A 12,743-nucleotide genomic window follows, 5' to 3' on the forward strand; every position below is an offset into this window, starting at 1 on the left:
GCGCAATCGCACTAGCAGTGGGGTGCATTGCTAATTTTTCGTGCGCGTTCTGTTCGTTGTATTCTACGTGCTGTTCGTGGTGCCGTAGATATGACAACTTCTGATTTTCGAAAAATCAGGTTTATGTTTGCAAATCCACACGCCTGCGACTCTTTTTTGCAATCTTTCGACCAATGTTTGCGGGTCCAGACTTGATATATCTTCAATCCACATCAGCAGATCGTGAAGCGCACACGCTTTCACTTCACCGTAATGGACCTTGGACCAGGATGCGGCGCCCCGTTCCCCCATATCTATCCACGTCTTAATGCGTCAGGTACCCGTTCCAAGAACTCCGTTTGGAGTGTTTGATGCCTCGCAGTCGTCAAACTCTGGATAGATCCCCAGTATCGCATTTTTGCTTCACCAAAATAGTAAAACATGTTTAAGGGCATCTGTAAGCCTTACGCATCAATTTCCATTACTAATTCACTTATGCCACAAGTGGTAGTAAAGAGGGCTGCTGAAGGCATTAGAAGAATCTAAGCTCATGGTGGACCTACTGTGTGTCGTATTGCATCTATACTGTCGTTACTAGCAATATTTTTACAACTTAAGTTGACTATGAGGAGTGTCGATAGACACAATAGAACTGACGGCATCAAGAAAAGAATGACAATAATCATAGGGATGTACTTGCACTCATTCGCGTCGTCCTGTCACAGTGTAATGTACTAGTAGTATCTAACTGTCCATCGTATTAGCTTCGATTGATGCGTATATATTCGATATACAGCTAGAGCAGAGGATAGAGCGATCTAGTTTCTAGACAGACAACAGCATATCTTTTTTGGTGGGATGAGAACGGTAAAAAAGCGAGTAGAGCGGTACCGTGAAGACGGCTGAGGCGGACCAAAGTCGAGCGGTGGCCGTGTCTATCACATCTGCTATATTGGGAAGATCCGCTCCGATTTTGCAAGCGGCGGCTGCCTTGGCTTAGACCACAATTTGGCTTCCATCATGGCCTCCTCCTCTGATGGAAAATCTCTGGAAATTCCTCCAGATATTTTCTATGAAATACTCCTCAAATCTGGAGTGAAAGATCTCTTTTTCCTGTGGATTGATTGCCATCAAGTCTCATGCAATTTTAAAGCAGCAGTCGAACACATCTTCATCACTAAGCATCTAAAAAAGACATGGATTCACATCGATCCTGGTTGGTCATCATATCTCTTTCCATACTGAATGCAACCTTATCATGCTTTTGTTTACTCTAGGGAAGTGGTACTTGGAAGAGCATGGCAAAGTATTCCTTGCTACTGAATTCCAAATTTCTCATCTCAGCTCTGCCAATCTCTCTCATGCAATATACAAAGACAAAGAATGCTATGAAAACTTTCACAAGGAGTTTGCTTGTCAGTTGAAACAATGTTCCAGAACAGATCCTCACTTGAATGTCCAAGGGTGATTGTTCAAGTCAAGCATAACACAAATGACACCATGCTCCTGGAATTTCAGCCCAACTTTGACCCAGAGTCAAAAGTGTTCAAAATCAGCATTGACTGAAAATGGATGTATAGACATATATCACCTTTAGATTGAGAGTGTAAAGGACAAAGTGAGTGCTCTTGGACAAGGGGATGACAATGATTCTGAAGGTAGCTTAGGCTTAAATGGATCATTCATGTGCATCATGTGGATGTATATGAGTAATAGTGACCAAATCCATAAGGCTATCTGCTCAGAGAGGATACAATAGAATGTGCTAGAGGAAGAAGGCAGAGAGGTCTCTGAGAAAGACAATATTGGATACCAAAGAGTTGAAGAAGTGGGACATGCAATTGGATGGAAGGACCCATACAGTGATGAGAAAGAGACTGAGAAGGAGAATGAGAGCAATGGCACTGAATCAGGAGAGGATTCACAGGATGTAGATAGATCAAGTGACAATAGTGAAGGTGACTAGTATCTGTCAATATTATGATTTTCTCCATTTTATTATCTTTTTCTTATCTTATCAGAGTGTCTATCTTATCACAAGTGCCTACCTGCAAGCATGGGGAAGATTAGATAATCATAATGACATGCACTATTATACTTAGTCATCTTGTCCTTGAACAATTCCTCATTGTCTACTCTCAAATGATCAGACAGAACAAGCAGTATAGCACAGAACAGTACAATAGGAAAGCAGTTATATTTATTATAGCTAAACAGTATATAAGTAGGATAGCTCTTGCTGTAGTAGTTCAGCTTTGAGCTATAAGTTTATTCCACACTATTTTCTCTTGAGCCCAGCTTGTCTTTGGCCTTGAAGCATTTGCCTGATATAACACATTAAGTGGACTCTAGTGTGACTGTATAAACATGATACAGTGCTAGTTTATCACATGTCCAGATCATGTGCAAGCTAGATCTAACAGTTAGCTCCAAGCTTCCTGCTTCCCTCTTCTTATACACTTTAGTGGTAAAGAAAACCAAATGCTATCCATCCATGACATCATCTCTGACTTTGTCAAGCTCTTGAGTGCCATCATTGGCATCCTGCTCAGGCTTTTCATTATTGTTTATCTCTGCTGAGGAAATCAGTCTGTTATTACTTGGATAATCAGGTATTACCATGAGCTCTGAATGATCTACTGCTAAACTCAAAATATCATATCCATTCTCCCTCTCTACAACCTCCCTCCTGAGGCCACCTAAGTTACCAATGAGCCCACACCTGAAACTATACCAGAAGCCACCTCTGGAGACTCAGATCTGGAGGTTCTTCCAATGAAACAAGAAGAATCCTGTTATGATTTTCCACTAACCTCTATTTATACTTAGTCAGAGCACTAGAATAAGTGCTTAAGACTGTGGGATGAGGCTTAGTCATCACAACTAGCCAAGTCCATCATTGTCTTTCAATGCAACAACATTGCCTGACAATGCACAATCAACCTTTTATGTATGGTAGCAACACTCAAGGACAATAGACAACAGGACAGAGAAACACACAATAAGTATGTAGTATTATTAGCAAGCTTTGTACAGTATTTAAGGAGCTTGCTCTTGCTGGTAAATCCTCAGCTTTGAGCTAAAGTTGATTCCATCTCATTCTACTCTCGAGCTAGTCACACAAAGCCTTGAAGCACAGGAAATCTATGTCAGCACATAAAAGTGGACTCTAATGGAAGGCTTGAATGTGAAGTCACATTAGTTTATCATGTGCTAGTAGATCACATGCAGCTTGAGCCTAACAATTAGCTTGAAGCTTCACCTTCCCTTTCTCAAGCCCAATTGTGCTGAGAAACTGAATGCTATCAGCAACCACTGCTGACCTTAATCACAACTTCTTTGAGTTGATAGCTTCCATCATAGGAATGCTACTTGGGCTTCTAGCCATCATCACTCTCTGCCATGAATGACAATCAGTTACTGCTTGGATAGTCAGATACTATCAGGCATTTCAGCAGATTCGTACTATTCTCTGAAATATAACCCCAGATTTACCCTTCTATGATATTCCCACCTCCACTAGAATGTCCTTCCAGCTGCAAAAACAACCCATATCAGAAACTGGGGATAGCAACCCAGATTCAGAGAGCCTTCAGGAAGAGGAGAGACCCTGATACCCCCCTTGACAATGCAGCAGAGACTGCAACCCTAGCCTCACAGGGTTTCAGAACCCTTGGACAATGAATATCACTTATGGGCATGAGGAGGTCACCAATAACATCCCTCTGAATACCCCCACTCCCAGTCATTCCATTGCCTCAGATGCTCCAGAGATTGGAAACTGTGCTTGAGACTCTCTTAATGCCACTCAAGTGGCTTCGAGACCTCAGACAATCTCCAACTCCTCCTACTGTTCCCTCTACACTATCCCTGAGTCAAGCCCATTCATCAGCAGGCTGAGGCTCAATGACCCTCATGGAAGGAGCATCCACCAGGATTTCATGAACATGGAGCTTGCTATTGCTGCAGCAGAAGACCCCTGCAATCATCTTCATGTTGGCAGTCAGCCAGAGGCAGGAATGGCTAGTGCAAGAGGAAGAATCACCTGGAATAGAATTATATGATGAGTCTTCCCAGACTGGGATCTACAGGTCTCCTTTAATTACAATGATGCAGTACAGCAGCAGCGGCAGAACCAGAGTTGACAGGCTGAGGTCCAGCAAGCTCAGAAGGAGCTCACTGAGTATATCCAAGCAGAAGCACAGTGAGAATTTGAAGAAGCAGAGTATGACAGACAAGGATGACAAGGATGATGACAGAAAGAGGCTGCCAGGCTGAGATCAGCCTCCCCTGGCTGATACAGTCTTTGCATCAACTCTTCTAGGTCCCTCTTCAGAGAGCTCAATTCAGAAACTGACCTATGGACAGGGCCAACCAGCATCATCAACAGAGAAGAAGCAATTCGAAGGGGCTAAGGCACTAGGATTGATGATCACTCTCTCTCCCTCTAGTATTCCACCAGAACAGATACTATTTCCTCTGATGCTGACTCTATCCTTAGAGCCTATGGGCTCCAGGTACCAGACAATGCTCATATCTCTGACTGAGCTCTCTGCTGGTTCTTGGGAAGTCGAGTCACCCACCAGTTCCTTGATCCTGGATTCCAATGAAACTTCAGTCTCTATAGCTGAGAACTGGAGGAGGAAAGAGCACAAAGAGGGACTCAATACAGCCAGCTCCCAAATGTTTCCATCCAATGAATGGAGATAGCTGGACCTAGCATCAGAGCCGATAACAGAGTCTCCAGCGACCCTCAGACCAGCTGTGCTATTTATCTACAACCCACTCATTAGTTTTCTCCTCAAGAAAGAGGACAGTAGCAATGAGGGTGACAAGGAGAACAGTGAAGACCCCTTCAGGCTTGAACAATTCATGAAATGCATCAATGAAGAAACTGATGAAGAAGTGTTGAAGGAAGAAATAGAGCAGATGAGGGGGACAGAGTATCAAGGACTATACAAGCAAAGAATACTTTTTTTATAGAGAGATGCTTGCTGAAAGGCTATGCCCCTAAGACTTAAGTATAAATATGCAGATGATACTGAAAAAAGAGATATTTTATAGTATGCTGTGATGAAGTATGCCTGAGAGGAATATGACAGATGGCACTCTGAGGATTCTCTCAAGCTGATTCCCTCTTATCAATTCAAAAACCAACCACAGCCAATGCTGAACTCCCCACCCATTCTGCCAAAATGAGCTGTTTATATAGCACTATCCATCTGCAGTCAAGCTGGGACATCAGACACATCAATCCAAAGCATGGCAGCTCAGCTCACAAGGGCATGATACCAGCCAAATCCCTTGGCATCACAGCATGAAGAATTTCAGAACCCTTAGACCAGGAAGGGCAGCTGCCTCCTCAGTGGACAACCACCCTCTGATGAAGTGATGACAAAAAGAATGGGAAAGGAGCTAATAAGAGATGACTCTGAGGTCATCTGCCTCAGATTCACTATTTGAGATAGAGTAATTGTCCAGAAGGACAGCACTCCAAAAGGAAGCCTGGTCACTGATGACTACTCCCTCTACTCCTTCTCTGGGCCCTCACAGAAATGAAGCCGATCTCTGTTTGTAGAATGGCCCAACCCGATAGGCACTCTACCTGAAAATGCCACTGTCCTCCAATGCTGATCTGACTTACTTTGAAAACCTTGCCTCTTCAAGAGAGTCTCAGACAATATCGATCGATTCCTGGTTGATTGCAAGCAATACTTCAAGGTTTACATTGGATACCTCAGCACAGATATGAACCAAGTTATCTTTGCTGCCTTCTATCTTGAAGAGAAGGCAAAAAACTGGTAGATCCTGATTTTCTTGAACTTCTGATCATCGATTCAGGAGCACTACTGGTATCCCTTGTGGCTGGTATTTAAACAAATACTATATGACAAATTCATTGATCTGGCAGTGCAAGAAGTGCATAAGCAAAAGATCAAAGAATACAAGATAGGAGATAAGGTGGCCATAGACTATTTCAATGAGCTAGAATACCTGACAAAGCTTGCTGGAATTCGAGATGATATAGCAAATAATAGATGAATGATCAAGGTCCTCAAAAGGGGTGTCCTCTCTTCATACATTATGATGATTTCAGCAATTGGCATTAAAGCATTAATGCTGATTGGATATGACAAATAAAAGGAATGAATCATTGAAATGTACAGAGAGTGACAAAGACAGAAAGCAGAGTCATCAACCCTCCAGAATTACACCAAGAAGCCAACTCCACCAACTCTAAACAAATCAGAGCAAACTGCCAGAAAATCATTAGAACTCTTGACGGCCTCCATCTATGAAGCACAGAAGACAGAAACCGGAACGACATACACCAGATTCAGAAAACTGATGGACATAGACCAGATAAAAAAGGAAAGCAAATGTTTTAATTATGGCCAGAAAGGGCACATAGCAAAGGACTGTCCAAAAAAGAAGTGAACAAGAGAAGACATCTGAGCTCAGATTGCAGAGCTACAGAAGGAGGAAGATGATCTTGGAAAGAAAACCAAGATGGAGGAGGTAAAAGAAAGGGCCAACCAGTGAGCAATTCCACTGGATTGGCCAAAGACCATGGTGTGCCATTAGCAGCTGCTAGATGGACTGATAGTTCCCCTGCAGCTATAAAAATATCCAAAGAGCATTTGAATATACCCTTCATTATGCATACCTCAGAATCGCAAAACAAATAAACTCAAGTGCCTATAAGCCAAAAAGGGGCAGAGAGCTCCAAAGCCTGGCTCAAACCATTTGACACTGAATAGACTTGGCGAGCTATCAAAGATGCTAAAAGCAAAAAAGTGGTGAAAGCTGTGCTCAGAAACTGGATTCACTGGATCCAAGTTGAAGAAGTAATCAATGAGATAGTAGGAGGAATAAAAAGGGCTGAATGGTGCCAAGCCCTGAAATGGCTGGATGAGTTATGAGGGTCATGCAAATTCATTTGCTGGTCTAAGACCCTGGGATGGGATCTAATCTCCAAAGCACAAATCAAGACACTCACATCTCAGTCAACTTACACTGTAACTGCTCTAGTCAACAGCAAGTGTATAGGGAGCTCCATTAATCATGCCTTCATTGACAAGCACAAACTCTCAACCAGAGCTACAGCAGTATTGATCCCAGTCTATAATGCAGATGGGACAAAAAACCAAGCCAGCTTGATTACCAAATTTGTAGAGCTTAGACTCACAATTGGGAATCATTCTAAATGAATCAACTTGGCAGTAACAGATCTTGGGACTAAGGAGGTCTTCCTTGGGCATGACTGGCTCATACATCACAATCTTCTGATCAATTGGAAAACAGAGCAAATTACATTCACAAGATGCCATTGCCAAAAAATGCCATTTGAACTACCTAATGAAGACCCTGAAGATCAATGGGATGAGAAAATAGAAGATGGGGAGACTATCCACACCATCAATCTCCAGCAAGAATTACACATTTGTGCCATTCACCATGCCAATAACCTAGCTGCCAAAGCCAATGAATAGAGGAAGGTGTTAGGAACGTGCCAATCGAGTGGGCTTGAGTGCATGCGCGGAGTCCGGCAGAGTGCATGGGCATTGACAAAGCTATTGGCAATGTCACTCTTGAGTCGGAGCCCAAGGATCTGGATGGACAGAACAGGGTTCTGTCAGAGAAGTGAACAGGAGTATCCTTTGGAGCGGAATCCGACGGATGAAATAGGGGAGAGTGAGTACGAAGTGTAGATGGCTTATCCAAGTTGATATTTGAACTGAGTAGTTACGATGATATACATGGCTTTATATACTAATGGTAGCTAATTCCGAGTCGGGTTCCATTGGGTTCCGGTGTGAATATTTGCTACTGAGTTCAGGGTCTAGGTATTACAATGTGAAATACAGATGTGAAATGATAATGGTGAAATGAAATTAGTAGGTAATGGGAAGCAGCTGGAGTCTGGTGGGTAGCATGATAGAATTCGTGGTTGGTTGAGGTGACATGGAGGCTGGCGGCATGTGCGTAACAGTATCCCCCCTTTAGCGTTCTTGCTCTCAAGAGTGCTGATCCTGATGGCCGGTGGGGCCACATGGAGGATTGTTAGTGGCCATGGGAGTTTTGTATCTTGATCTGAAACCACCATCATTGCCTATGTCGTCGCTCACGCACTCCCGAGCCTCTGGTGAGAGGATCCACCCCCAATGGCCCTGAAGAGGCCAAGGAATTGTTTCGTCTAGAATGGAAGGCCACGGAGGAAGAATACGCAGAGGCCATGGAGAGTCATTTGGAATGGCAAAGGGAGCAAGAGCAGGAGGAAAAGGTCCAGGCAGACCGTGTAGCCCGGGGGACACAGAAAAAGGAGCAGAAGGAGAAATTGGAGAGGAAGAGAGAGGAGGTTCGGCAAGCCGTGGAGAGGCGAGCTAAGGAGGCAGAGGAGGTATTGAGAGAGGCGGCTCGGAGGGTGGCTGAGGAGAGGGAGGCCGTGGAGAGGGAGGCTGCGGAGGTGGCGGCGAGGGCTGAGGCTGAGGAGGTAGAGCCAGAGGGGATGGTTATGGAGGATGGGTTGCTGATGACCCCCGCAGAGGCCACTGATTTTCGGCTGTGTCAAGTTTTGGCGAAACGGTATAGTCCTGGCCCCGGTCTTCGCTTCAAGAAGGTGACTCGCCATATGCCTCCGGAGTCCGATGATGAGCAGGTGAAGGGGACTGAGGGAGATGATGAGTCTGAGGAATCCGAGGGGACCCTGGAGAGGAGGAAGAGGGTGCGGGAGGGGAAGAGAAGGGCAGCAGTTCTGGCAGAGAAGGGATGTAAACACAAGTTCAGGTCGAGGGGCATAGTGGATGACAGTGAGACAGAGGCAATTGTTAGCCCCAAAAAGCGGGTGAAGTTGGAAGTGGTGGGGCTGGCGGAGGGTGAAGAATTGTTGGATGGTGAAAGTAAGTGTCTTCATTTTCTTCCATGGCTTAACTTAGCTTTTGTTTTCAGGGAGTTGTGTGCATTGTCGTCAAGATGGCGCACGGTGTTATGCATGACTGGTAACTGAAGGCACCAGTCGAGGGCGGACTTGCTCTTGCTGCAAGGTCAAGAAAACTGCCTGTTCGTTCAACAAGGGCATCACTGCGAGTGAGGTGATCAGCAGTGTGGAGGTCTCTGCCGGTCTCCACCAACTTTCAAAATTGATACGCAAGTTGATGCATCATGTGGATGAGTTGGCAGACAAGGTGGCGGATGTTCGTGGTACTGTGGCAGGTCTTCAAGATGACTACGGTTCTGATGATATGTCATCTCCTTCAGAGCTGTTTTTGGAGTCTGAGGTGGAGGCCTGGAAGAAGGCCCAACTGATTTTCAAGGATGAGAGGGATCAGGAGATGGAGGATCTTCAGGAGGCGATGTTGAAGGGGCTGGACGAGGATATAGAGGAGTTGAAGGAGTGGGGGGAGAGTTCGGGTTCTGGTGCAGGCCCGTCGGGTTCCACTTCTTTGTAAAATCTTTTGTATGAAATGTATATAGAAAGGGCATCGGATGTTGGTAGTGGAGAAAAGAAATGTAAATATAAGATTTCGATTTTGAAAGTGTAAAAGTGATTGAAATGGTAAGGTGGAGGCTGGTGGTGTCCAGAGTAGTATTGTATTAGGAATGGGATGTTTGAATAACTTTGGACAAGGGTCCTGGTTTGTCTGGGTATCAGTGGTGGAATTCTTCAATAAATTCATCGGCGGAGAACTCGGAGGCCGGTAACCAAGCAAATTCTTCATTGGTACCTTCGTATCCTAGCCACTGGATTTTGTACAGCAGTGGGCAGCAGAACCGGTGGTCCAGTTTAGAGTCGAGGATTTGGGCTATTTCGAAATGTTCTTCTCCATCAACTTCGACTGGAGGTGGTGGTGGTTGGATCCAGTTAGGAATGGTGTTTTCTTCTATGAGTTCCAATTGTGACACATAGAAGACGGAGTGAATGGACTGGAGGTCCGGTGGAAGCCTCAGGGTAAAGGAGTGGGTACCAGGTTGGGCTATGATTTCGAAAGGACCAAGGTATTTCTCTGAGAATTTTCTGATCGGGTAGGTGGTCTTGATATGTTTGGAGCTGAGGTAGGCCTTGTCTCCCACTGTGAATGGAGGTGCCGGAATCCGGTGCTTGTCTGCTTGGGTCTTGTAGCGAGACTGGGCTTCAGAAATTTCATCCTTCAGTAATTGATGGAGTTCATCAAGGTTGACCGTGAAATCTCAGGCCCAGGCAGAGGCGATATCCCTTTCAGGGTGAACGGTGATGTTGGGGTGGTAACCCTTGTTAGCGAAGAATGGGGAAATTCCAGTGGACGCATTAGGGGCATTATTGTAGGCGAATTCAGCAATGGGTAAGAGGGTGTCCCAGTTGTCCTGCTGGTAGGAGCAGTAGATGTGGATGTATTGTTCCAGAGTTTGGTTTGCTCGTTCAGTTTGGCCGTCGGCCTCCAGATGATAACCAGAGGTAAGGTGGAGTTCCATGTCAAGGGCCATGGCTAAGGCACAAGTAAACTGGGAGACGAATTTGGAGCTGCGGTCGAATGTGATATGACTGAGTATCCCATGTTTGGAGAATACATGGATAAGAAAAAGTTGGGCGAGCTCCATGGAGTTGATAGTGTCATGAGTGGGAATGAAGATGGCTTGCTTGCTAGCTTGGTCTATGACTACTAAGATGGCGGTGAATCCATTGGAGTCCAGTAGTTGTTCAATGAAGTCCATGGAAATGGAATCCCATGGCCGTTCAGAAACTGGCAGAGGTTTTAGTAACTCATAGGGGTGGTGTCTGGGTGCCTTGTTGCACCCACAAACTGTGCAGGACTTAACATAGTGTCAGATATATTCACACATCTTTGGCCAGGTGTAGTTCTGCCAGACTAGTTCTAATGTCCGGTTTTGACCAAAGTGACCTGCCAAGATGTGGTCATAATTGTTCTGTAGTATACAGAGATGGAGATCATCGTAGTCCGGGACATAGATGCGGCCTTCGAAGTGAAGGATGTTGGATTTGTCAATGAACCATTGAGAGGGAGAGGATTCAGAAGCAGCCTTGGCCTGGTGGAGGCCATCAGAGGACATGGCATCAGAGGATTGTACTTGTCTGATATCAGTGTGGAGTTTGTCGATATCCATGATGGCACTAGCCCGTAGAGTGAGGCCTTCGAGATAGGTTGCTCAGAGTGATGCAGAGAGTTGTTCTTGGGTGAACACAGGTCGGAAATTGTGGGGGTTGATTTGGGCATATTGGCTATCCCCCTCTTTAGGGTAGATGTCCCATCATCTAGTGAGCGCATCTGGTTTTCCACCAAGTTTTCCAGGGCAGAACCGGATTACTAGGTTGAACTGGGATAGGTATTCAGACCAGCGGACTTGTCGGTGGGTTAGAATTTTAGTGGTGGTGAAGTATTCAAGGTTTTTGTGGTCTGTTACGACATTGATAGAGTCCGTGGAGCCTTTAAGGTAGTGCCGCCAATATTTAAAAGCTTCGAAAATGGCCAGGAGCTCTTTGTCATGGGTGTCATAGTTGAGTTCAGCATTGTGGAGGCTCTGGGAGTGGAACGCGATCAGGTGAATTTTGCCATCTTTGAGGTAGATAGAGAGGATAGCTGTGATGGCATAATTGGAGGCGTCAGTTTCCACCACTATCTTTCAATCGGAAACCCAGTGAGTAAGGATGGGAGCATGTGTAAAGGCTTGTTTTAATTCATTGAAGGCAGCCAAGCATTTGTCATCAAATTTCCATGGAGTTCCCTTGCGGGTGAGTCGTGTAAGAGGGATGACAATGTCGCTATATCCATGTATGAAGTGATGGTAGAAGTTGGCAAAGCCAAGGAAGGATTGGATGTCCTTGACTTTTTGCGGCACCGGCCAGTCGACAATCACCTTGACTTTTTCTTCAGACATGCAAAGTCCTTCAGGTGATAGGACATAGCCTAGGTACTCTATGGAGTCCCAGTGATGTGCTTGGTAATGGCTAAGTGACTAAGAGAGGTGAATGAGGAATGAACTCTCAATCACCAATCTAACCACTCAATACACAATCACCAAATACAGTTGAGGTCGGTTGTTTCGAGTACAATAGAAGCACTCTTGCAGTCTTAAATAAAATCAAAGGGGCAGTCAATAAAGACAGTTATTCAACTCTATCTTGCTTTCAAAGATGAAATACTCATGAGAGTAGTTTATAGCAATGTTTAAGTATAATTAGGACTTAGAATCAACACCAAATTGCGCTCTAAATCAACTTAGAATATTCTGAAACCCAATGAACTCCGAAACCCAAATACTAAGTCTATCAAGCCCTTAGGCTTGACTAGCTGCACTCTTGGCTGGCTAGCGGTCCTCAAAACTGAAGAACTTGTATTCTGATGCCGAAACCCTTATAGTTTGGAACCTAAATTAATCCGAAACCCAAAATACAGTTATTATTCCAATCCAATCCTCTCTAAGTGACAAAGCAACTTAAATAAATCACTAAGTCGAAGCAGAACTCAAAATCTGTTGTCCCAGGGACTAGCTACAGTGGGCTAGAAGGCCTGAACGTGGGGGTGGGTCGCTTGCTCCCTATTTCCCCCCCATTCCCTTCTTTTATACACCAACAACAGGTACAGAATCTATAAATAAAGCATTCAAAATAATATTTCTCCTCTTTAAAGCGGAATCACACCATTATTCTGGAATGGCGGCACTCCTGGACTCCCCTAGGCTTGCCCAGACCTGCCTGGCCACCGCACAGCTTTATTTTAAGCCTACAGTGCCTGTGGGTACCTAACTCCTTTCTGTCTACTCAAAGTTTT

At 44.8% G+C, this 12,743-nt stretch overlaps 1 protein-coding gene across 1 annotated transcript; it reads left to right on the forward strand.

The window, feature by feature from the left end:
* Positions 1–965: 965 nt before the first annotated feature.
* BT62DRAFT_226402 (uncharacterized protein) lies at positions 966–1,583 on the forward strand. Its single transcript, XM_043180128.1, has 2 exons — positions 966–1,195; positions 1,257–1,583. Exons 1-2 carry the CDS (start codon positions 1,000–1,002, stop codon positions 1,445–1,447), a joined length of 387 nt encoding a protein of 128 aa, XP_043038269.1. The 5' UTR covers positions 966–999; the 3' UTR covers positions 1,448–1,583.
* The last annotated feature ends 11,160 nt before the right edge of the window (positions 1,584–12,743 follow it).

The sequence above is a fragment of the Guyanagaster necrorhizus genome, assembly GCF_019112545.1.
Source record: "Guyanagaster necrorhizus MCA 3950 unplaced genomic scaffold BT62scaffold_17, whole genome shotgun sequence".
Classification (NCBI taxonomy): Eukaryota; Fungi; Basidiomycota; class Agaricomycetes; order Agaricales; family Physalacriaceae; genus Guyanagaster; species Guyanagaster necrorhizus.

Coding starts and splice junctions, on each gene's coding strand:
- BT62DRAFT_226402 (XM_043180128.1), top strand. CDS start 1,000: ATGGCCTCCTCCTCTGATGGAAAATCTCTGGAAATTCCTCCAGATATT. Junction 1,196..1,256: donor ATGGATTCACATCGATCCTG/GTTGGTCATCAT, acceptor TGTTTACTCTAG/GGAAGTGGTACTTGGAAGAG.